This window comes from Etheostoma cragini, chromosome 24 (genome assembly GCF_013103735.1).
Source record: "Etheostoma cragini isolate CJK2018 chromosome 24, CSU_Ecrag_1.0, whole genome shotgun sequence".
Taxonomy (NCBI): Eukaryota; Metazoa; Chordata; class Actinopteri; order Perciformes; family Percidae; genus Etheostoma; species Etheostoma cragini.
In genome coordinates this window covers 6,852,154-6,878,469 of record NC_048430.1, presented here as the reverse complement: position 1 = coordinate 6,878,469, position 26,316 = coordinate 6,852,154, and the positions used below count along the sequence as shown (strand labels likewise).

Here is a 26,316-nt window from a genome sequence, read left to right as displayed (position 1 = left end):
ACACACACACACACACACACACACACACACACACAGTGTGTGTTTTACCGTGCTGAAGCCCTCTATGTTTCTGTGACGGCTACTCCATCTAGTAAGGAGTCAGAACTGTGGTAGGTCAGGGCCTTCTCAGACCCTCTATTATCCCTCAAACGCTGTGGACACACACGCAAGCACACACACATTCACACACATTCAAAGACAGACACATTAAAGGTCTACCACATACACATCACACACAGTCTAACATAAGTGTAACAAAACATTGATTTCTAAAACAAAGTTATGAAGGTCACATATCACACTCCACATACAAGCAGAGGAACCAAACTATGTTCTGGTAAATCCAGATGTAGATGCACTGGCATGCAATGACATGGTTTGACAAAAGATTTACTTCATGCAAAACTGTAGCATGGAGAAAATAACAGGATACAAAAAAGGAAAATGGATAGAAAGAGGGAGTCTACACACGTTAGAGACAGGAGGAAAGGCAGAGGGTCACCTCTAGGAGGACTGGGTTAGAAACTGATTCTGCTCGAAGTCTGAGACAGCATAAAGATGGTGGAGGGCTCGGAGGCAAGGCACCGGCGCTTATTCTGCCACGGTGGAGAACAAGAGTCAGGAGAAGAGGAGGAAGGGAGAAACCAGGAGGTCAGAGGGAGAAGGAACAGTTAAAGCTTTGAAGATCAGTCAGATCTTTCAATATGCCACATGATCAAATTCTGCAAAAGTTCACATTAATAGACAATCTTTTGAGAACATAAAGCCTGTCTCAGCGGATCAGAAACATAACCAGTCATGAAGAAGGTTAAAAGGAAGGAGCAGTTAAGGACATGTAGGAAGAAATATATTTAGTTGTTCAGGTGATGAAGAGGTGAAAGTTCAAACCTCACTGCAAACAGTTTGAAAACAAACAAATTTGCCAGGCTACACATTATTGTACACATCTGCTACAACAACAGAAAAGTAATGTAACTACAGCAACTGATCCAATACAGTACAATGATTCAGACTTGATTGAGATTCCCCAGCTACCCAAGTACTGCACCTGCACCTAAAATAACAATAGTGCTGTTCTTTTCAATAGCTCCCTTGTCAATAGACTCCAGAGCAGAAAGCCACTCTTAAGGCTCTGACACACCAACCCGACAGCCGACCGGCGGACTGATCAGTCGGCTCCGTTCTCCCCAAGTCGGTCGAAAAAGTGTCTCGGAACACATCAAAGTAACGCCGACTTGAGCTTACATTCTGCGTGTGCCAGAACACGGTACGGAACATCTCTCTAGACCTAATAAACACAGGGCACGCTGTCGTCAGTAATTGTTTTCATGAGAGAGCGTTGATAGTATTTGAGAAGTACTCGCTGAATGGAAGAAAATACAATGGCTAGTAATAAGAAGATACTGGCGCTATTTCTAGTTTTCTCGTGCACTGATTCGCTAGAACGGAACACACCGAACAGAGTCACTGACCTCGCCTGACTGTCCGACAACGTCAATGATCAGTTTGGTGTGTCAGCGCCTTTAGCCTCTGTAGACGAGTAAAATAATATTTATGATGGCTGCATTTTTTTTTTCCACTAACAAAATATTTTGAGCATTTAAAGTCTCTATTGAAGTTTTCTGATTTAGAAATAAAGAAGCACTGCACACAGAGACAAAGGCATCCAGACTTACATCCAACAGAGTAGGGACGTAGCCAAAGCCAGCGTACATCTGCTGACCCACAGGCATCAGTTAGACATTTTGACACACTGCATTATTTACGGTTAATGCAAGTATTGTATGTTTGTCTAAAACTTCAAACAGAAAATTATTTACTCCACTTTCAGGGCAGCAAATGTTACTTGTATGTCTAAAAGTATTTGATTTATGAAACACAAGCAGAGGGGCTGTTCTACTTGTGTGAACTGAGCTTGAAGGATAAGATTTGATTAACCATTCCAAGTTATTCCATTGGATTTGACAAATATGTATTTGGGTTTACACAGAATGTAGGTTTACACAGAACACTCTTAGAAAATGATGGATGTAATTCTTAGTACTTTCCCAGTTGGTTGGTGTCAAATACATACTTAACAGTATGTACGTGTATGAACCTACCTGTATGCGTTCAGTCGTGGTGGGCCACAGCGCCCTCCAGATCACCTTCTTCACCACATCTGGCAGCAGACTGGCTGTTATTAGAAGGATTATGCTGAGCCAGGCCGGACCACTGGACAACATCTGCATGAACACATAGTACATCCTCTGGTAGTTGAGGAAAGGCCTGATGGAGGAGAAGAGGGGGGAGGAGAGGAGAATTAGGCAATATTTCAATTCATTAGCTTTTTAGGTTTCAGGCTTTTACATGCTGTTAAGATCATGCCAACAAAAACATAGGAAATCCATTAACATTATCTTTAGAGTTCAACTGAATTCTTTTCAAAGCTTACCAGATGATTCCTCCCCACAGCAAAGAGAACACCACAAAGAATATCAGTGAGCCCCAGATGACAAAATGGTTGATCCAAGTCCAGTAATGAGTATCTAGAACCAACTACAAGACAGAGATTAGAGAGGAAACCTTTGACCTGTTTAATGTCATCACTTTAATTTTACCAGTGGGTGCTTAATACAGCTTTGCTTGGGTGCTTCTGTGAGTGCAGATACTGTGAAGACTGAACGCTTGTCTCTGTATGTGTACTTGTATGTGTGCTCACCTTGAATGTAACAGTGAAGACTAGCACAGTGAAGACCAGCGTCCCAAATGTCCAGTTTCCAAACATCTGCAGCAGCAAAATGACAACAGATGCTGTAAGTGACACATTTTAAATGAAAATATTTGTCTGGTAGTTTTGAATAAAATTATATTTAAATCCCATTCATTTCAAACTAAATACACTCATGTCATTTGAGATTACTCTACAGGCCTGGCGTTATTATGGTACACAGATAAACTTAAGTGTGCATATTCAATAAGGAATCAATCAATCAAACAGATGCCAGGGTGCTCAGACAGGTGAACAATAGAAACAAATGAGATGAGTTGATGTGCTGCATGTCAACCTGATATCAAAATATTTTAAATGTGCTACGTGAACCAATTTGATAAAAGCGCAAATAATTATTTATGTATATTTTAAACAACATATGCCCAAATGAAGCAAGGTAGCTTCTCCACTGCAAATTATACTGAGGCTAGATTTGGAAGGACATTTTTGAAAAGGTGAAAGACATCAAAACCATCAAAATCATTTCGTCATTTGGTCTTTTAGACTTTCACCCAGGCTTAACTTTGCAATGTTTGGCTAATAACATGGAAGACATTATAAAATATTACATTTTCATTTTTGCTGTAGTTTCCTTAAATGTGTTAAAATCCATGACAACGAATGAGAGATGTATTACATGAATAAATTAAGTTTAAAAAAGAAATACGAGTATGAAAAGATAGAGTTAACCCTTTTAATCTGAACGTGTGGTGGTTGTAATGTTGATATGATAGTAACAAATGAAAAGATAAGAAAAGTGACAAGTTCTAACAAATATGTATCCCCAGACTGTGGTCACACTAAAAGCTATCTCAAGTGCCAAGAAAAAGCCAATGGGCCTCAAAATGTTTGGTGTTGTAAAATTATGGAGATATATCTCTGAGACATTAGTTTGGTCCTGGATTTGGGCTAGAGAGGAAATACTTTACATACGTAAATTCAGTCCATTACATAGGGAAGGTATTAACCAAGACTATTTTAATGTGTGTTTTTGTTTGAGTTTTGTTTTTTTGTTAGTTTACTGATGTAGCAAAAGTAGGCAACATTATGATTCATCACAAAATCCTAAAGGAATTTACTAAAAGACATTATTCACTACTAGACGGTGAATTCACACAGGATGTCTGAATGAATACTGACACTGATAGAGTTTGGTCCATCTACTAGGACCCTTCCAAAAATGTTGAAATGTCTTTAATGTCTAACCTACTGTACATTCTAGTTAACATTTACTTCACACATCAGTTTTTTTTTACCAGCATGATCAGCAAAAAACACTACAATCTGTTAATGTAAGACTGTAGCTTTTCTATGCATCTGTTCACAAACAGAATTGCACTTTTTACTTTCAGTAAACATAAAGGAAGCTTCAGAACATCACCTTGGATTCTCTTCGGTCCTGATGGTGCCCCACCTCTGTTATTTCTTTACAAATACGCCTATAAATACTCCTGATAGCTCAGAGAGTAACTGCAAATGGTACAATGTTATTCTGCTCTAGAAAGGCGCTCCATCAACTGAAGGAGAATTAGATTAGAAAGATGGCTAAATGTCATGTAATGGGAGTAGGAGTGTAACCGCCCCCCTCCCCCCAACACACACACAGTGTATTTACGTTCGTTCACCAATTTAACACTGATAAGCATGGGTCACTACACAAAAGCCTACAGCTGATGTGTCTACAGCAAGCACTAAGGGCTGGACATGAGATGAACGGTAAATGGATGAGGAGTGGGTTGGTATCAGGCTGTGTGATGGGACCAAATTGGAAATTGGAAACTGAAACTAGGGGACAAATGACAGGGACAGGCTTACCATCTGTGTGTTGGTTGTCATTAGCTGGGAGGAGCAAGAGAAGCAAAAAGAAAAAGCAACACAAAGGTAAGAGGAAATGAAGAAGAAGAGAAGGCCAGAAGAATAAAATCATAATAAACAGTTTTCGAGCTGGAGAAGAATAAAAATTCAATGCATAAAAAAAAGAAGTTAAATCAAGCAACTCAAAGCAGTCCGAAAAAGTTTCCTGAAGAGTAATGCTGCTTGAAAATAAAAGTAAACAAAAAGAGAAGCACAGAGGAAGATGGAACCTGCCATGCGGGCGTGTCTTGGATGTGAATGAGAGAACGTCTATCAGCTGCACTGACACTGCTTTTTTAAATTCATCTTTAACTGAAGTCAAAAAGGTATGTTTTAAATGTTTAAATGTTTAACCCACAAGCACAACCACTTTCAGTTTTGACTTAACATTTATGGAAAAAAATAAAAAGCTAAAAGCCAAAAATGAATCTCTCAATTACGTCATATTAAGAAATATATCAAAGCAACTCTGTCTTCCAATAAAGACTGCAGATAAAACATGAACCTGGGTGTTGAAAAAAGGTAAGAATACTCTGGGATTTAAACCACAAAGAAAAATACCCGTGGTTTATTCGCATTAATAAACTTAAAACATCCCCAAAAGACTAAAAAAGACAAATGACAAGCGGCAAATTATAAATGTGTTTTGTAGAGAAGTGCAGCACAACAGGCATGAACCTGCAGAGAATGTGCAAATTGACAAAATCTAATAGGAAGTTAAAAACAAATGTGCAGTCTACAATTTTAGATTATATGTCACACACACACACATACATAATATGTATATAAAAACATGCATAGTGTATATATTAAAATGTCAAACATTCATGAGTTTCTATCCCCCCCCCAAAAAAAAAGGTGGTGGCAGTTTTACACTGAAATACAACCTGGGTGAGACTTCCTTCAAGCGCCCCGCCAAAAAACAAAAAACACAAAATTCTGCAGAATAACTTTATTATAGTGTATACTTATTTTAAGTTCTGATAACTTATACTGTCATATTTTGTGCAGAATTGTGTTCAATGTCTTTTGGTGATGTTGGAGGTGGAGATGTGTTTCCAGGTTGACCTCATGTAGGACTTTATCAACTCTAGTTTTGAAAAGCTTCTTTCTCAAGCCACACTGACTGGCAGAGTAAGTGCAATCCTGAAGGCAGTCCAAAAGTTGGGGTAGAGCTCTGATTAGATCCTTATCAGGGATAAGCTCAAGGAGCCCACACAAACACACACGCCTATTAACTCAATAATATATTTCAATTCAGGACAGTTCTCCTTCTCACAAATACAAATAGGATTGGAGATGGAAAGTTTAACTGACACGTAACCTTGATCAGCTCATCCACGTATCAGTGCCTATAGGAAGCAACCCGTCTGACCCGTGCCAAAAACCTCTACTGGGTAGTGGTGCTTATTACTTTGAAAGATGTACCATAAATCTGGTCCAAAACTGAATTAAAAAGATGCTGTCTCTGACATATGGATGTTACCTGTCCATTGCTGGTGAAGGTGGTGTTGTCAAACAGGAAGTAGGCACCAAAGAACATCACAATGGCATCATACACACCCAGGATAGTCCAATATAAGAAGATGGGCCACCGCAGCAAAGAGTTCTTAGCAATATCTCTGGCAAGACAAACACAAGATGATAGTACTGTAAATGACTCATGTTGACCATTTCTCATATGAGCAATTACACAGTTATTGATCAATACTACATTAGCTGCCTTTGGGAAGACCTTAACCAGAAACGACCATAATGAGATATGCTAATGTGATTTAGTTTTCATGTGCAATAATTCATAAATACTAAATGTCTAGAGAACGTTTATGGGCCTTCAGAAGTCTCGTTTGTGACAAAAGACAAATTTTGAGAGTCATGCGATGAGAAAAAGAGAATGCAGACTGAAAATATTAATGTGTAGTCTAATCATGTGAAACCTCAACTGCTCTATTTGGAAGTACTTTAGCTATCACCAAACTGAACTCAACTAAAGCAAGTTAAAGAGGAAGGGTTTCTGCCCTTTGAGGCCTGATCTGAATGCACCGAGCAGTCCTGTACTGAGTCTTCTTTGCATGGATGTAAAATCAATAGAAAATGTTTATGCCTGCTGTCTATTAATCATATGAAGTTAGTGCCCTCTATTGCTTTTGAAAATACTTAATCTTCAGCTGTTACTTTGTACATAAACAATCCAATGTAGGATAATATAACTGAGAATTTCTAAAATGTATGAAGGTGTTTCTTTTGTTAAGGAGGCTGAAGTAGACTATGTGCTTGCTGGTGACATCTCTGGCTGGTTTATTAAATTATGGGGTGGAGTAGACTGAATCCCTGGGATCTAGTTCTAGATGTTATGTAGACATGTTACAAGAGGTAAGACTTCAAGCTGGACTGTTCGCAACTCCTCATTTTCACAACCAAACAACTCTTTGTCTTACTTTAGTACAGGAAGTTTGCAGAGGCAGCAGGTAACAGTTTTAAACCACACACATACACACACTAGACATTGACACAAACCTATAGAGAGATGGGTCCTTTTTCAGGATGTCCATGTTAATGTGCTGCTCTATGAGACTGTAGAGCAGAATGGGCAGCGAGGTGAAGCTGATGTTGTACAGAGTCAAGTAGGCTGTATCATAGAGTGGCTGGGGAGACGGGTAGAGAGAATTTAAGCTTTTTAGTTATTCTTTATGTTTATTTTGAGTGTGTGTGTGTATGTGTGTGTGTACCTGTTGTGAGAAGCCACAGAAGAACTGGTAGAGGAACTGGGGGAAGATGAAACAGACATTCTGGAAGAAAAATGAAAATAAATGAGAAGAAAAGCAGGTCAGAAGATGTATAAGTGATTAAAAGTGTTGTTTGGTTTGTTTGCTGCAAATTCTTGCTGAAGCTTGCAGACATTAAGAAAACATGCAACTTAAACAAAAAGAAACATTTGGCTATTCTTACTTTACTATAATAGGTTTTAATGTAAACGTGCAGAAAAAGTCTTGTATTTTTACAAATTTAAATGTACCACCTATCCCCAAAATACCACAACTAGAAACTAAATATTAAGTAAATAAGTAACAGAAAATTGCAACTAGGTTACAGCCTCATAATAAAAAAATTCCCTGACGAAATACAGCAATGGAAAATGTATATACAGTATATACAATACAAACACTGTACATGAAATGAGCAGACAAACTACCTTGTAGAAGAAGTATTGCACAAGTTCAGAGATGCGTATGTAGTAATAGTGTCCGTGGACAAGCAGTATTTTCTTGAGATGTTTAAACTTTGGGATGGCGTAGTCACTGTTCCGCACTGCCTGACGGCCCTCCTTACCCATAATACCTAAAGAGACCAAAAAAAGATACATGTCACACATATACGGTGGAAAGTATCACTACTAGGTTCACGTTAACTTGTCCAGTTATGTCGTAAACATGAGGGACTGTGTGTAAAAAGTGCTGCTATTCTTTCACTGTGCATATGATTGGATGGAAATACAGGCACAGGGAGTTGTACAAGATGTTAATATGACATATCATTTTGTAGCGTGTTTGTGACGTAGTGAAACGGACAAAACTGCCAGAGTACTAACCGATGCCAACATGGGCCTCTAAGATCATGCTAACATCGTTAGCTCCGTCTCCAATGGCCAGCGTGATCGGGTGCTCCTTGGAGGCTTTAATCAGCTTCACAATCTAGAAATACAACAAAAGTGGTACCTTTAACTTCTTAAAACAGCTTAACAGATCAGCACAAAGCATCCCTCCAGGTGTGGACTTATATCTCACTTTAAATCCACAGGAATCTTAGTGATATACTGTACGTGAAAACCATCATACTCATTCAGACTGACGTCTGTGGAAACAAAAGGAAGATGCAGTCCACAGCAGTCTTTGTACCTGTGCTTTCTGGAGCGGTGCCATTCGACAGCATAGCACGGCACTGCAGTTGCGGCAGATTTCTAGGAAGATCTCTTTGTAGTTCCCTGAAATTGAGTCCTCCTGGGTGGGCCTCATCACCGCAGAAAGAGTGGCTCCATCAATGATCAGACCATAGTCCGTACAGTCACCTGATAAACTGGACAAACAGAAGACCTGTCAAATACAGGACAGCTTCACCACACTTCATTAAGCTACAACAGAACTTGACTGATTGAAACAGAGAGAAAAAAATCCACTTGAACGAAAAACGGATCAGAAAAAAATAAAATACTATTCAGCTTCTTCTTCAAGTATTGGAAGCATGTAACAGGTTGTTTTTGTAGAACCTGTTGTAGAAGTATGATTTCCACTGCAAACATACAGTATGTAGGTGACTCATTCCACATTTCAGTTGAAATATTAAACATGGTTCACACACTCACTCACTCACTCGCTCTACCTAGAGAAGGTGTCCCTGATCATGCCTCCGTGTTGCCTCAGGACGGTCCTGCTAAGGTCAAACAAGACATCGTGAAGGCTCTGCTCTTCAGTACGTTTGGTGGTCAGCTCCAAGATCTGGGTGTTGCGGCGAAACAGCTTGCTGGCATAGCAGGTGGCAGCCGCCGTCTCCATCTTATCACCGGTCAGCACCCACACCTTCATTCCTGCCTTGTGGAGGGACTCAATGGTGTCTGCTGCTTTTTCCTGGAGCCTGTCGTGAAGCAAAGTAGGAAAACACGAGAAGAAAAAGAGTGCGTTTTAATGAGGTGTTGGGGAATAAAAAACAGCATCAACACAGCCATCCAGCATAAAAATACTTGAATCATTTCATTGCTTTTCTTAAAAGAATGAGTTGACTTGCAATGCCCTCCGGGTTAACCAATCCCTTTGAAGCCTACACTGTAATTGCTTCAGAGGGTTGAAGTGCCTCTTGCCCTCACTTAGTTACACTCCCGCAAAAGTGGGGCAGCACTTGTCATGCCAGCAGTACGCACAGGATAAAGAGTTAGTACTGTTGAAGTGCAGACATTTTGATTCAAAAAGAGCAACCATATAGTAACACCTGAGTGGTTATAATAGACCAAAAGACTACATTTCGATATATTTGGCAGCAAAATTGCCCATAGAAGAGATCGTCCACCTGTCCTCCACAGCAGTGGCTCCCAACAGTATCAGGTCTTTCTCAATGTTGTCGTAGGCCTCGGCTAGTCGTTTGTCCCTGTCCTGTAGTGCCAACTTGGCCCCGTTTAGCAAATGGCAAACCTCCTGGTACTGTTCGGGACTCAGAGGCCGATAGGCAACACATAGTGTCCTCAGACCCTCCTGGAGGAGAGTAGAGATTCAAACAGGGTTAGACTGGTATATCAAGGTCTTTTTCCAATGGCCTTCTTTTTACATGTTTCATCTGAAACATGCCGTTTGTGGCCCAGATTCTAAACACACAGCAAAATACAGATATTTGCTTGAGTTTGGACTCTGAATGTGTGTGTGTGTGATGTGTGGGCAGCAACTGCTCTTTTCATTTGAAGCTCACCAGTACAATGCCCAGCATAGATCTTTCTGTTTCCACTGAAACCTACGATTTATCTACAGCTACAACCACGACAAGCGCGGTCTTACTGACCTGGTTTCCACTACAGGTTCAATTCACTTTATTTAGTTCATCTTTATGGGTTAAGCATTTTGGGAGTTATTATGTAATGAAGTTATGAAGTTAAGTGCTTTACTGCTGCTCACTTCCCCTCTTGCCTACTTGTGCTGTTTATATTCTTCATTTCCAAGGAGAAGTTCTAAGAATCAAATGTGGCTGTATAAAGAGAACAATAGTTAGGGTTACAATAAAACACATCTTGTGACCTTATGGCTTTTTGTTCAGTGTCCCATGCAGTGTATGATTAATTTAAGTGCTTTAGGGTCAAATAATGAGATTATAAAGTATATATCAATTGTTAACAGCGGACGAGAAAAACAAACAGGGCATTGTAGGTCTATTAGAAGCCACACTAGACCTTCAGTGGATAAATAAAGAACTGTTTGATGGAAGTGGGCCATGCCCCAGTGGTTGACTACATATGGTAACCGTGGCAACCACTATGGTCATTTACAATAACTGTGGAGACCACTGAAGTAACACAATCTTTAAAACTCTCACAAGGTGAATCATGTGAATAATGCTCAAATATAAAAATACTTTCTGTAGTTTTATGAAACGAGTGATATGAGTGAATGACTAATAGTATGCCAGTGTGTTTGTCCTTGTGTGTGTGTGTGTGTGTGTGTGTGTGCGCGCGCGCTCTCTCACCACTGCATTGTGCTCCACCCGAGCTCTAACCTGATCCACTTTGCCTGATATAACCCTGGGGAAGATGGCGGAGTCTGCGCCTTTACAGAACAGATAGAGCTCACCTGCTCATGCATGCACACATGCAAAACAAAGAACAGAAAAGAAGATATAAGAAATAAGCCATACACATCCTAAACATATACATGCATTTTAAGAGTTTGAAAGGCCATACCAGAGCTGGACCTGACAATGACGCTCATCCTCCGTCTGACTGAATCGAATGTCAACACCTCCAGCAGCTCAAACCTACAAAAAGAACCAACACAACTAAAAACAATAGCACTGAAATTACCCTGTAGATTCCTTCAAATTAAGGAAAGCCTTGACACTAGCAGGCTGATATGCACAGTAAACCAATAGAGTACAGTAAAGAAGGGAACAGATTTTGAACAGCTTTATTTTAGATGATATGGTCAATATAAATATGCTGTATTGTCAAGAATGGCTCGAAACATCTGTAATCAAAATCGTACAAAAACCTTTAAAAATCCTTCTTCAAGAACTCAAACAGAGATTATCTGATCATCATTTTGAAAGATGAACACACTTACTTTTCAGAGATAGTTTTCAGCCAACAATTCTGTCTTTTCATCACTGTTCTAAATTTAAACTCATGCCTGAAGCCTGCTGGTTTCAGCAGTTACTGGGTTACTCCCACTTGTTGCTGTAGTGACATCACTTTACAGTAATGCACAGTCAGTTCAGCTCAACTCTAATTACTGCTCTGTTTTCATACATTGGCCATTGAGTTAACATTAACAAAACAAAGTATGGTAACATGCTGCAACTGAAACTTTCTGGGTCCAAAACGGTTAACAAAAACTAGTGCATGACCATTTTACTTTTAGAGAAATTATCAAGATGAATATTCTAATCAGAGGTGTGTGTGGTAAATAAACAGAAATTACATACCTAACAATAATAAGTAGTGCTTGCTATAAATAACTTCTACAATAACTAAAAAGCCAATAGAAGAAATTTTTGCTGAGGCTTAAAGAGATACACATTGTTTTAAAGGGACACACTCACTTCTCAATCTCATCCTCCCTGTTCAAGATCTCCATGTGACTGTCCTTGAGTCTCAGATAGGTGAAACCAAGTCTGAGGCAAAGAAATCACAGTTATTAGAAATGGAGAGACTGAACTTAATGTGTGTATTTGAAAAATGCTCTGTGTGCGCAGATGGTTTTATTAGCCATTTAGCGGTCCAATTATCATTGTGACAGTGTGTTTGTATGTGTGTGTTCCACCTTTTCATGCCTTCCACCAGCGCAACCTCGTCTGGTGATGAGGAGATGTAGAAGGAAGTGGACTTGCCCTGGTGGATGCCATGCTTGATCCCATCCACTGTCTCCTCCTCCTTCACCTGCACCGTGTGGCACAAACACAATGCCCGGAAAAACAGCTCTTCATGCTCCTGTGGTGGACGGACAACACAGAGTGACCCTAATGCACACTCACGAACGCACAAACAGAGGGCTCAAACATACACACAGAGGCTATGCTCACCCTGGCCCCAGGACCTGGCGATGTGTCAATCATGTCCATACCTGTTGCACCAGGCATCACCTAGCAACAACACAAATTAAGCACATTTAAAAAGGATACTATTGACCTCAACACAAGACATTTTGATGGTCTTAATTATAGTCAATTATATTAAAATACTCTAAAAGAACGAGAAAACAACAAAAGGTGTGATGTGCTGTGGAGTGAGCCAGTGTCATTATTTTATATCTTGCATAATATATAACATAATTCTTAACCTTGTAAATAGTAGAATTTTTTTTTTTTTTTAAACATGTGATGGTGGAAACAGTCATTATAGTGTGCAGTGCCTAGTCTTTGTAGGTTTCATTAATCTTAAAGTTTATTGCAGGACTTAAGGTCAGACATAAAGATCAAATAACTATTCCATCCATCAGGTTGTTACCTGTCCGTTACAGATAGCATGAGGTACATAAACGTGTCCGTCCACACAGCACTCAATGAACTCCATGTTGTTCTCTGTCAGAGTTCCTGTCTTGTCTGTAAACACATACTCCACCTGGAAAGAAAGCATGAAATGAGTTACAGCATAAGTCTCTATGTGACGTCTCTGTACAGTAGAGGTGTAAGATCGATCTTGGTATCTACATTGATCAATACCAGTGTTATGAGATTGATACTTTAGTTTTAGTTTCTCTCTAGTATGCACCGCTGTGGTTTTATCAGAGAGGACTGTCTAAGTGTAAGTGTACTGTACTGTAAGTGCCGCTTCTGTCACAGCATAGAGCAGCCACACACTGCTTCTTCTCCCCTCTCTTGTGATTTAATGTTGTACAGTCACGTGACTCAGTGGCGCCAGGCAAACAAGCAAGCAGCCAGGCCCAGCGGTGGCCAGCAGCAACACACACACACACACACGCACGCACACGGAGCAAAAAGAATGGCAGCGAGGAAGAGGAGGCTATGTGTGGCTATTGAATCAACGGCAACATGTCTTATCTTGTAAAAAGGCTGTAAGGTTAACACAAAAAAATGTATACAAGAATATGAAAATTCTATCCTGGGTTTTAACTTAATAATCCAAAGGAGAGAAAATACAATCACAAAACCACTTAAATGTCAAGAAAATGTGTTCAGACTTAGCAATTTGATGATGCATCCACCTAATTTATTAAAAAGTATTGGTATAAGCGATACTGGTCCCGTATTTACTTGGTATTCGATAGATTTCAAATTTTGTAGTATTGCACATCACTGTACAGTACAGAAATATTTGCTTTTATGTCAGCCTGTTTGAAGCGTTCTTTGCTACCTGTCCCAGCTCCTCGTTCAGGTCCGACGTGTTGACCACGGCTCTCTCTCCTAGCTCCTTGTCAAACATTTCATCATCCCACATGATGAAATAGGAGCCCAGGAACTTCTGCATTTCCACAGTGACGTACATGGAGACTGGGATGATATAGTTGAAAAGAACCATAAAGGCCAAGAAGTCTGTGAATGCCCTGATCACCTGAGGAAGAGGAGGAGGATGAGAGGATGAAGAATTCTTTTTTTTCTCTTCAGATTGAGAGAATGTAATTAACAGTCTCACAATGTGTCTCCCTCTCTCTGCTTCTGTCCTGTCGTTGTACCAGGGTTCGTCTCTGTTGGGGTCGGCCTGCCACGCATATTTCAGCACTGTGTTGATGAGTGCCTTGCCGATGAGAATGCACAGGTAGACCACCAGGTAGGCATTCATTGACCTGCAGAGAGAGACAATAAGGGGCGTTTTATATCTGGGCATTCGGGCACATTAACACAAGAAATACCTGGGGGCCAGAGATGGAAACCAGGCACATCAAAGTGCATGGCTTCAGAAAAACGATGCAGACCAGTCCCACAGATAGAGTAAAAGGCATTTTGGATTGTACCACACTGCATTTGTTAGATACCAGTGCTGTAATGTAACAAAGTACAAACACTTTGCTACTGTACTCAAGTTGAATTTTCACGTATCTGTACTTTACTTCTTTATATTTCCGGATATTTTTACTCCACTACATTTTACTAAATAAAATCTATATACTTTTGTTCCACCATTTATCCCCGAAGCATCTTGGTTACTTGTTACTACAAAAAGAAAATCTGAAAAAATGTGTTACACTGGAAAAAAGCAGGTTTGGCAAAATCATTATTCCTAAACTGCCAAGATAATGCATGCTCCATTCCAGTTGGTGACCTAATGACTGTTTGTTGCCAAGTGACAAAAAAAAACAAACATAAGCCAACATTAAAGAAGAAGAAGAAGAAGAAAAAGGCATAATGACTGATGGAAGCACCTGCTGTAGACTCTGACGTCATGGTAACAGATTATGACAGACAACAGGGGTGATAGAGATAACGTTACACACCTTTGGCCATAAAGTTCATAATTAATTCTTCTATACTTTTACTTCTAATACTTTAGTACATTTAATATCAGAAAATGACTTTTGATAGTTAAGTACAGTAAATATCAGATACTTTTACTCTAGTAATATTCTAAAAGGAGACTTTAAGTTTGACCAAAGTAATTTTCTGGTCAGAAACTTTTACTCAAGTATTGCTTTCATGTAGGCCTACTTTATACAAGACTGTAAGAAATAGATATTCTTATAAAAAGGGAACCGCGGACACAAGGAATTTATTCCGAGCCAAGTACATTTCGGCAAAAGGAAGACAAACGCAATTCCAATGAGTTAATCAGGCCCACACTGTTACCAAGTGTAAATGTAATCCACCTACAGTCATTCATATCTACAAGCCATCTGGATAGAAGACGCCAGATGGAAAGAAAGATCCACTCCGTGCAGGGAGCCAGAGAGACACAAGGACTCTCGGTCAGTGAAATTAAGGATGGGTTAAAAATATAAATTATTATCGAAGCCAGTGTTCACAATTTATAATATGTAAATGAGAAGGAAAGAGAGAGAGCCTACTTTTCCACTGCGGACCGTTTCTGAGTCTTGGACTGGTAGTTGAGAGCCATCTTGGTTTCCATGCCAGTATAGATGGCAACCGCTAAAAGACAGACAACATTAACTCAAAATCCATTTACTAGCCTTTTTCAAGCTTTTAATCCTATCTAACAGTCTTCTCACAAACTGCATCAGCTGAGGAAGACATTGAGCAACAGTTGAAAGCTCAGATAAAAAGCTAGTTTGACAGAAAAAGATCTAAACTTTTTCTAGTATATTTGTCAATTTCAGGTGATATTACCATATATGTGTGCAGTGTTCTTGAGTGTGGCTCCTCGGAGCAGCAGGTTCTCTGCTCCTAATGGCCTACAAGATTAAAAAGATATCTAATTAAAAGCAAGCCCCTGCTCAGACGTGAAAAACAAACTAATTTAGACAACATTACATTCCTATTTTAATTCCATCGCAAACAAAAGAACTAAGGGAATCAAAGTAACAGGAATAACATAATATAGAAAAGAATAACCTTTTCAACATTCATCAGGGGTGATAGTACTAACTAACTAGCTAGCTAACTTACTTAATATGATACAACAACTGGTGGACCTGTGTTGGAGTTTACAGGAGTATTTTTGAAATCTCTACTTTGATCTTAACTGGAGAAAAATGGACCATTTTCCTAGTTCTGGAGCATTTTACGGCTTTGGGTTACCTGGCCACTGGCTCATTGTCCATGTAGATGTTGATACGACCAACGAATCTGTGCAGGACAGACGTAACAGGAAAGACATGTTTCAAACATTAATTTGTCAGTGTTTGACAGTTTTTTCGGTTGTGTGCGTGAATAGTGTGTTTTACTGACTTGTATAGGTCCGGCTGTGGTTGTTCACATTCTATAGTAGCGTGGATGGTGTCAACCTCCTCCTCTGTGTTGTAAGCTTTGGTGTCCTGAACTGCATAGTATGTCTAAGAACGGGAGAACGGATGGGTGAATAAAAAGAGACCAAATAAGACCTTTGCAATGAAAACTGGCAGCCTCAACTCGAAGGAAGCAAATAAAATATTCAGGTTGGATGAACTGACTGACCTGTCTTAATACCACACACATCCTGTACAGTACACACCTTGTGGCTGCTCTCTCCGTCAAGACTGGCTGTAGTAACATAGCAGGTCCCATCATCTCGAGACGTAGAAAGAAGGATAAGGTCGCAGGGAAAAGTCTCATTTTCTTTCATCAAGATGACGTCTCCAACCTGAAATAGAAAAAAAGAGGCATCCTTTTTAATTTATAAAAAATGCCTCTGGCAGGCCTAGATGTAGTGTCTTCGAGGATGGCATGTCACATGTCATGCTTTTCCTGTAAACCTTCAGTTCAGCCAACAGTCACCCTTGAGCAGATCCTCTGCATCTGGTATTTTAGCTGCAACTTCACTCTGCATACATACAGTACCACACACAAACACTTTTTTTTATATGGGGTGATACTCTAGTGATTTATCTCTTGACACACACCCTGAGCTTGCGACTTTGTTTGCCGACCACTTTCCCGTTCTCCACCACGTGGACGGGACACTGGTTGATTGCGTTGTCTGCTTTGTGTCTCAACCAGTCCTCATAACCCTGACAGAGGGAAACAGAGACAGAGAGCGTGGGATGTAGAGGCGTTGTAATGAAGTGTGTCTGTAGGTGTTGCTAATGGTGTAGTGTTTAACAATAATATTAATATCTATATCCAATCGAATATCAATATATAATAGAAGCAAAGTGAAAACCTTTTGCTCTCACCTGTTTAATGGCTGTGACTGTGATGACAAAGAAAAGTGGCAACCCGCTGGTGATAGGACTGGTGGGAGTGTCAATGATCAACTGAAGTGACAGAGAGAATTTAAAGACCAACATGGATTCAAAACAGAATAATGTTGATAACATTTTCAATCAAAATGACGGACAGCTTTAAGGTGTACTAAGTAATGTCTGGCCCTTAGGACATAAGAAGTACAAAAAATATCAATGGACCAAATCTCCTTCTACACTCGCAAACAAATAATGGTTCTTTTAATTACTTTAAGTGAAATGTTATGGTGGCAGTTCTCTTTGTTCTTTATGTAAATTGTCCTTGAATTATTTTTATTTTTTTATGTGATTTGTCCTGCAGGTCCTTCCTACTTGATTCTTGCCAAATTGTGTATAACAGGACTCTTAAATTGTGTATAAAAGGACACATAAAATCAGCCCATTAATTAAAGAATTTTTAGTATGATGGTTTATTTTTTTACTGTAGAACTATTATAGTATTTTAATAAAGGATCCTCGGGGGGGAAACTATATTGTTGTGCCCCTGCGTATAGCAGCATGATGTAGAAGCATGTTTTGTAGAAATGAAAGCAGTGAAACACATTTAAAACGGCTGTAATTAATGTAAACAGAAACGGAAAACGCCCTTACCTGAACCAGAAATATAATGAGAAAGTAGAAGTTGGCAACTCTCCTGAACTGCTCAAACATATTCTTCGGGACAAAGTTCAAAAATGTGTACTGGGAAGACATGAGACATGAGTTCAGTCAAATGAATTGTTGAGTGTAGTTATCACTAGTTAGCCACATCCATCCAAGGTGAACAAGAACCTTTAAAGAGACTAACAACATAAAGGCAATATGTGGCTTCTTGCTTTTAGAAATCATATGCCCATAGTGTTAATAAATATATGAAGAGGCTTTTTCATTGATTTGCATGTGGAGTCGGACAGTATCACAGATAAAATATAAATAAACCACAGCCATAAAAACATTTTACAAACATGATAGACAGAAGAAAATGATTGATAGATAAACCACTGGCTAATGTGGCTAAACAGATTTAAATGAATAAATAAATATTGAGGCAATCTTATCTTTAAAATCCAATATTCACTCTCCTAAAATCACCTTCCTGAAACACTGTCCTATTACCAAGAAAAACTAACTCACACAATAAAAGATAAGTCTGTTGTTTTCTGTCATGTATTTTTGTTCAAGTATCTTTGCTATTACAGCAGGTTTTGATCTTTGTGTATGCGTGGGTGGTTTTGCTGACCTTGGAGGAGACTATTCTGTTGTCGGGGAATCTTTGTTGTATAAAGGCTTCTGTTCCTGGAGGAGGCTCCTTGTGTCCAATGAAAATCGTCCTGCTGTCCACCCAGTTCTCCTCACCAACACACTGCAAGGGGCGGAAGAAAAGTTAGAGTATTCTCTGCATTTGTGTAATGTCTTGATATGATATGCAGTGTGGGTCTTTCGGTGAAGCTTTGCAGTGACACTGCTAAATAAAGCTATTTAGTAAAGCTAAATAAAACATCTAACATCTGCACAATCCCACATCATTTGCCATTTTAATTGAACTCCCAAATGTAACTAGGTTTCAATGGGAGATTAAAAAAAGTATCATGATCCTGATACACACACACTCTCACACACAAACTCACTATCACACACTTGTAACTTAACACTGTGTGACACACTGAAACAGATTACAGAAAGTCAGAATGAATGAATAATTTCTCCTCCATGAATGAGAACTTTTGTTACCACGGATACATGACCCAGCATGTGACTCAGACTGGAATGCCACGCACACGCACGTGCACGCACACACCTCCCAATTATGGGAGAGCAATGGAAGGAAGTGAAGGAAAAAATTGAAAGCAAGGGGAAAGTGAAGTACAAATAACAATTAATAATGCCGCACTAACTGACTGATATCTGATTTACAGTAACGGTGGAGATGAAAACCAGATAGCATGGCCAGATTGCCAACTTTGTCGCCCACACGGTTACTGTTCTTCCTCTTCTCTCCCACCTGCCTGCTCCATCTGTTCACCAAACACATTTCTTACACACTTCCCGTTACTTGTATGCATATGGAACAGAGCCACAAATATACAGGAACACAAAGGATAGTGTTACATAAATATACTGTACATGCTAGAGGTGCTACTAGTTGCTGGTAGCTCATTAGCCGTAAAATTTGATTTGCCAATTATCAAACAATAACCAAAATAGCTGCAGGACTAATGTTTTAAATGACAAGGTCAGTGCTGTAATAAAAAAATGGGAAGTTCGCAGTTTCCAGGTGTAGTATCTTTACCTGAATCTGTGTTGAGCAGAGGCAGATGGAGCTGACTGAGAATCTATTGCTAGGTTTCCATCCACACATTTTCATCAGAATTAAGTGATATTGAATGAAAAATGCTTTATGGAAACGGTAAAAAAATGGTAAAATTCGTTGGAACTTCATGAATATTGACTTAAAGGAAATACGTTCGGTCTCATTGGATTTTGTCTTAATCAATGTACAACTTAGGCAATAAACGCTGATAGAAACGTTATTTACCAAATAAATAAGGAATTGTGATTAAGTTTTAGGTCATTTTATAGTTGCAACGCGCCACAAAACGATGAAGTTTAGTTCATTTCCGCCCAGTATTTCGGCTCTGTTTGCAGACATGGCGGGTGTCAACAAAGACAGATGGAAGTGGACAAACAAGGACACAAGAGACTTTCTGAATTTAATTTATCAGGAACTTGCAAAGGAAATGTCCGACAAAGGTTACGACAAGCCGTGGCATGTCCTCCGGAGTAAATAGAAGGCGCTCAAACAGCGAGACATGTCTCAGAAAAAGAGTCTCGCAGCGGTGCCGGAGGGACAATAAAAGGCAAGTTGCATCTGCATTGTCATAGCGATGTGTTGATGGCATCGTTGTTTTGTCATTTTAGCCTGATGTGTTGATATCAACTGGCACATAAGCACTACAACTTGGTAGACGGCGTGATCCATTTTGTCTAGAAAAACTTAGTTTGCAAATGTTTGCTTGAATGTTGTGTGATTCAGTGCGAAAATGAATGGAATGTCTAAAATCAATTCGATATACCACTTTGATCGAAAAACGGCATGTGATGTAATTATGCAAAGGTTTTTATTTGCTTTAAGTGTTTTTTCCCGAACTTCAGATAATTTTATTGACAAGTGGACGGAAACTTAGCTAGTGGTCTTATTGTCATCTCCATCCTTAATGCAGCTTTGTTGTTTTTCTCACATCTTTCCTCTCCATCCCTCACCACAACCTGGATGGCCTCTAAGCAGACATCTCTCTCCTATCGATTACGTTTAGCTTTCACCCGGATTCAAGCTTTTAACATGAAAGCCTGTCTATGTTTAATCAAATAAAACATCTTCACAAAATTTAAAAAAAACTGCCCTATATTAGCTCGAGCATTAAGCCTTTGGCTGTAACAGGACACTTTGGGCTATTCTGGACTTTAATAGATCACTTTAGCAGAGTTTCATGTTACAGAACACGGCAGGTTTCAGGGGGGTATTTATAGTTGAAAGGGAAACATTTGTGGTCAGGAGAAAGGGATGGAGAGAATCTGCAGGTTTTGTTTCTGTCTGCCTTACTCAGCACAGACATCCATATCACACACACACACACACACGAGACAGAGAGAGAGCGCAGGAATACACAAACAATCACGCACAATGTTGTCAATTGTGTGGTGTACTGTGTGTTTTGCTGTATGTCTTTACAGAGACAGATAGATGAGAGAACTCCAAAGTGAGAACAATACAATTGGAGTAATTTGAGAGTTAGGATTTAGGTTTTTTAGTGTAACCTTTAAGGGAAGGGGAAGAGCCTGAACGTGAAACAGGTGCACAGAGCACTCGTGTTTTAGAGAAGTGAAACTAACACTTTGAATGTAGTTTTAAAATGTATTATACCTTCAGCAATTGAATAAAGTCAAGGATACTGCTTTTAGTATTGTTGTATTCCTCTCTCTCTGTATTTTGTAGATATGCCAAAAGGCTTGTGTAATGATCTTAAGCTGTTTATGTCTTAATGTAAGTAAAAGGAAGTGTTACTAGTGGCTTCACAGAAATGCCCCAACTATGGACTATGCTCTAAGGAAAGGATGAGCTGCACCCATCAAATACAGAGAAACAAGGGAGAAGAATACTGGCTCAAATGGGAGTGTTACTCTCAGACAGACGCGAATTAATGCTTTTTTAAACATTCTTACTGTAATCTTTATTAGGTAACAAATTGGACCTGTGTATCTATTTTGTCTATTTATTCCTAGTCAGGTTCTTCTGCTGCATTTCAGTTTCTCTATTACATTTAAAATTAAAGATGCTTTCAACAAAGCAGATCATTCATATTTCAAACTTTAACCAATTACTTATCTTAATAACTTGAATTTTTACTAGAATGTGTTATTAAGTTGGTGCTTTAAAATATATATATATCATTCCCACATAACCTGAGCACAGCATTACAGAGCCAGAAACGGAAGCCACACTAATCAGGAACAGGGGACCATATTGTAAACAGGAAGAGCTGGACCCACCCACAATGTCCTTTGTTGGTAATACTGGAGGGAAAACAACACACACACACACACACACACACACACACACACACACACACACACACACACACACACACACACACACACACACACACACACACACACACACACACACACACACACACACACACACACACACACACACACACACACACACACACACACACACACACACACCCCTCTCCATCCCAACCTACTCTCTCCTCTCATCTCATCTCCACCAGAAACACCGAAGAAGAGGACCATATATTTGATGTTCAGCATCAAATGGAGGTGTGTGTGTGTATTATTTTCTCCAGTATTACCAACTAATGAGATGTCATTCTGATCAAAGAAGCACACATTATAACACCTGCACACAGACTCAAAGATGGACAAGAATTAGACACATATCAGAGAGCCACCACTGCGGAGCACAGGCACAGCCCAATAAACCATTACATACATACATATACACACACACACATCATAAGATTTGTCAAACCGTTTCTGTAAAGTTTATGATTTTAAACTATGAAAATGGTGTTCAATCTCTGGGGTAATACTGTAGTTAGTGCTGTATGATGCCTGAAAAGTAAAGATAACATTTACAGAACAGTCCGAGCAGGTAAGAGGAATCACTGCGACACACACAATCGACTGCAGCTTTTAAAGGCTGAGCTGCTCGACTGATGACCAATCCCAAAGTATTTTATCTTCCGTTGCAACAGGCGGCGCTGAAATAAGTCTACTACGGAAGACAACCTGCTCTCTGCGATACCACTGACATACACACACACACACGTAAAGACTGTGTCATATATCAGGGTTGTGTGTGCAAACACAATTGAATGCAGGCACACATGCTGCATAAGTGTGTGTTATCTCTCTGCTGCCACTGAGCAACAGAGATAAGACAAATCCTGTCCCATTCACTAAATCACTAGGCATTAAATACAGATGTATAGTGTGTGTGATTCTGCCTTTGACTACTCAGTTGCAATCATGTTTTGACTAAAAGGGTGAAGAAATAAATGAAGGTGTGTAGAGAACAGTGGATAGCTTTAGCAAGGTGTTTTTCCAAAGTCACCACTTTCTTTATGGCTATTATTCATATGTGTATGTAATATTTGGATAAACTGATATCTGTGTGTGACAGTGTGGGCGTGTGTTACCCGAGTCACACATGAAATACCAGCTGTGCTCCCCATCTGTCACCATGTTGCTCAACCTCACCCTGGCCCCAGAGGCCAGACCAAATAAGAGAATGATTAATCCTCATCATCCACCTCCAAAACGCCCCCTCTCACCTTTAACCATGACGGTGTGTACCGACTGGGACCAAAACACTCAGCAGAGAGAGTGTTTAGAGTGTGTCAAGCTTTTTGTCACTGTCAGCAGCCAATCAGAGCTCTGTGATTCCAAGTAGTTGTGATTTTTAAATCCACCTGTATGCAACACTGACCAACCACTATTGGAAACCCTGTGATATTTCCATGACTACCGGATGAACACGTCAGAGCACATTTAGAAAGATTTGCTCTTTTCCTCCCAGTGATTTAGCTGCTTTTCTAAACAGATGAACAGTGTGGTTTCTAAGTATATCCCTCCAATTGTCATTCAGTAAAAAAAAAAAAAAAAAAAAAAAGCACAGTGTCACCCAAAAGCTGCTAATGATGTTGATCACAGATGTGAGTGTGAGCAGTCAGAGCAGGGAGGGGCAGAGCCAAACTAATCCCCAGCAGTGATACCACTAGTGTGATAATGTGTCTCAACGCTTGCCTTTAAGTAGGGGGAGGACATGAACCACCATGTTATGCTCATTTTCAAGTCCACACTTGTATTTTCTACTAAAACATGTTTACATGCTTTCAAAAAACACATTTTTCTCATACTGTCTGTCTGAATATACCTGAATACGCTCCGTTTAAGCGCCAGTTGCCTAATCATCTAAGATTTATTTCAAATCAATATGACTTTATACTTTAGTCTTAGGGAAATAATGATTTACTATGAATGAGCACTTGCACATAATTAAATAACACTAGGCTGCTGCAGCCTGTGTGTCTATTATTTCTGTGTGATGACACAATGACAATACAGTTTAGTCTCGTCTAACACAAATACTAGTGGTGGGAGAAGAAAATTTAAAATGGTATTTATCATGATTTATCGTGATGTATAATGAAAATGCTCTTTGGTGACATGGTTGATTACGTTACTGTTGATCATCTGTCCATCACTGTATAAAGCCCACGCTGACAATTTGGTCCAAACAGCTCTGGTTCGAGCATAGTTGCTCCCCAACGGATCAAGTCCAGACCAAACTTCCCGACCTCAAATGTTGTGGGCGGGGCTAAGTTTGGCTGGAATCCAGGCTACATATGTTGCCTTTAGAAGTTTATTATTTAATTTTAGTTTTTGTCAAAGAAGGAAAAGAAAATCGTAATACATAAAAACATCATTACGCCGTTTCCCAGAGTTGTTTTGTGTATCTCAATTCAACAACACACACCACTCCCACAAGACTGACCTGCTGAATCACTGCCCCCCCTCTGTGATAAACTACTGAAGCTAGGAGAGGAGAGGAGAGGAGAAACTTTCCGACCTTTTGTCATCTATACGGAGAAATTAATTAGCCTGGTTTTCACAGAGCAGATCCCAGTAGGGAACTGGGATAATGTGCCTGCTTTACCACACTACCCGCATGACTTCTAGCTCTAGAAAGCTCTTAAACTTTGAACACAATAAGGACCAAAAATACCCAAATTACAAATATTAAATGTTTTTTAAAGTTTGTTTTTTTTGCCTCAGAGTTGGAGAACCTCTGTAGCAGCATTAATTCACGTCTCCCCTGAAACTACTCTAATGACATTGCTTGTTGTAAGCGGCACTTAAATTGCACTCAATGAAGTAGATGCAAGATATTGCAGGATAGACGCAGACCGGCTCATAGGCTAATCACTGTGCTTCTCCTCAAAGCTGGATAGAAGACCATTGTTATGACTTTGCTGTGGATAAGCAGTCATTCTTTGGATGTCAAGGGAATACACTTACACACTGTTCATACTTGCTTCATTGTGTCTGCTACTGTGTGTATGTGAGAGGGAGAAGGGAGTGCTGCTGACAATCACAAGATCCCCCATGACTTGTCCTAATGCTGCATTCAGGTCACATAAGAATAAATGTGATGAATACTTGACATTTAAAAGTAACAACTTGGAAGCTTTCATTACTTATTCAGCAGTTCGTAGATAACAAAATGCCAATGATTCAGCTGTGTAACGTAAGCACCTCAACTCGCAACATCACATGGAAAACATGACCAGTCTGACTTAGCCTGTTTCTCCATCTTCTCAGCCGGCATTAAAAAACTAAGTATACCAACACATGTAGCACAGGTAGATGGTCAAAAAACCAACAAAATTAGTAAATGGTGAATTAAATTGGGTGTAAATACAAAGTGACTGTTCCATTTCTATTAGCAAATTCTTCAGTTAAACATGTCTGTGTTTGTATGAGTACCTAGGTCACACTGGACTCACTTTAAATATCTCTTTAAAAGGCAGAGTCCCTTAGGAGCGAGTTACAAAACTCACTTTTTGCAGGTTTCTAGAAGTTTTACATTAAGTATGTTGAAGAGTCTAGAGAAATCAAATATTTAGTGGATACAGCAAAATATGCTCGTTTTGATGCAGGATATGGTCTGGACAATACATTTTTTCCAGTTATGGCAGAGGATTAAAAAAAAGAATAAAACTTAACTGAAAACTAGTGCTTTGGAACTTTGATAAGATGCTAGTTCACTTTCTTGCCAAGACTTAGGTCATTGTTTGTCCATTAAATAAGTAAGATTAAAGGGAGAAGTGCTTGGATGTTAAACTAGAGCTTCATTCAATATTTAACCTACTACTGTTAGAAAACAAAAACAAAAACAGCCTACTCTTTTTCACTTCGTCGGTTTACTTTTATTTAGTTAGTTTTTATTTTTATATTCCTTCTGAAAGTGACTTTATTTTGTCGTTGGATTGATCTGCTCCTACATCTGGCTTCAAGTTGCACTACCAATTAATTTTACTTTGGATAAAACAGTACAGGGGTAAACAATTTTATTAAAAAGAGATTGGAATCTTATTGACATCTGTTTTGCGTAAATTGTTACTAATTGAGCAATTGTAAAATAATTGCTAATTGAAAAATAAATTGTTAGATTAATCCAAAAAATAATCGCTAGATTAACCGTTTAAATAAGATTTGTTTGGGACAGCCCTATGCCAGACTATTTCTTGGCCTCCTTCTTAGTCTCCTCTGGTTCCCCAGCAACCTCACAGTGACAACGGACTCTTCCCGCATCTCCATTAAGCTTTAATGGGCGAGTAGTATCAATCTTCTCATTCCTTCAACTGTGGCGGCTACGTCAAGACAGAGAATATTGGTTGTTACAACACTTTGCCAGTAGCACAGCTTTTAAAACCTCCACACAATAAAATGTAGGCTATATAGTGCAAAAGATTTTTCCTTTCATAATTAAAATATTAGTTTCTGCTGACATCTGACTCTGGTAGAAGCTGTGCATGCATTTACATTCTTGGTAACAACCTGCACTCCTGTGGAGTTTTATTATATGAGTGTGTTCTGTTGATC

The 26,316-nt window shown here is 39.3% G+C and overlaps 1 protein-coding gene across 7 annotated transcripts in view; it reads right to left on the bottom strand.

Moving 5' to 3' along the window:
* atp11a (ATPase phospholipid transporting 11A) overlaps positions 1 to 26,316 on the bottom strand; it is a 43,430-nt gene that overhangs the window by 4,561 nt on the left and 12,553 nt on the right. For 3 of the 7 annotated variants that reach the window (XM_034864619.1, XM_034864622.1, XM_034864621.1), the window contains 29 exons: positions 18,365 to 18,487; positions 17,737 to 17,826; positions 17,077 to 17,157; positions 16,804 to 16,911; positions 16,416 to 16,544; positions 16,154 to 16,257; positions 16,004 to 16,051; positions 15,593 to 15,657; positions 15,313 to 15,394; positions 13,947 to 14,097; positions 13,668 to 13,865; positions 12,801 to 12,914; positions 12,377 to 12,436; positions 12,118 to 12,284; positions 11,897 to 11,968; positions 11,040 to 11,113; positions 10,826 to 10,929; positions 9,665 to 9,846; positions 8,984 to 9,235; positions 8,503 to 8,680; positions 8,196 to 8,298; positions 7,800 to 7,945; positions 7,336 to 7,395; positions 7,124 to 7,251; positions 6,093 to 6,228; positions 4,568 to 4,591; positions 2,702 to 2,767; positions 2,435 to 2,538; positions 2,103 to 2,268 (listed from right to left, as the gene is read on the bottom strand). In XM_034864619.1, the coding sequence (XP_034720510.1) occupies positions 2,103 to 2,268; positions 2,435 to 2,538; positions 2,702 to 2,767; positions 4,568 to 4,591; positions 6,093 to 6,228; positions 7,124 to 7,251; positions 7,336 to 7,395; positions 7,800 to 7,945; positions 8,196 to 8,298; positions 8,503 to 8,680; positions 8,984 to 9,235; positions 9,665 to 9,846; positions 10,826 to 10,929; positions 11,040 to 11,113; positions 11,897 to 11,968; positions 12,118 to 12,284; positions 12,377 to 12,436; positions 12,801 to 12,914; positions 13,668 to 13,865; positions 13,947 to 14,097; positions 15,313 to 15,394; positions 15,593 to 15,657; positions 16,004 to 16,051; positions 16,154 to 16,257; positions 16,416 to 16,544; positions 16,804 to 16,911; positions 17,077 to 17,157; positions 17,737 to 17,826; positions 18,365 to 18,487 (3,315 nt within the window). Of the gene's footprint in view, positions 1 to 48; positions 153 to 502; positions 597 to 2,102; positions 2,269 to 2,434; positions 2,539 to 2,701; positions 2,768 to 4,567; positions 4,592 to 6,092; positions 6,229 to 7,123; positions 7,252 to 7,335; positions 7,396 to 7,799; positions 7,946 to 8,195; positions 8,299 to 8,502; positions 8,681 to 8,983; positions 9,236 to 9,664; positions 9,847 to 10,825; positions 10,930 to 11,039; positions 11,114 to 11,896; positions 11,969 to 12,117; positions 12,285 to 12,376; positions 12,437 to 12,800; positions 12,915 to 13,667; positions 13,866 to 13,946; positions 14,098 to 15,312; positions 15,395 to 15,592; positions 15,658 to 16,003; positions 16,052 to 16,153; positions 16,258 to 16,415; positions 16,545 to 16,803; positions 16,912 to 17,076; positions 17,158 to 17,736; positions 17,827 to 18,364; positions 18,488 to 26,316 lie in introns of all 7 variants that reach the window. The other 4 variants (XM_034864624.1, XM_034864623.1, XM_034864625.1 and 1 more) reach the window with 4 other exon arrangements.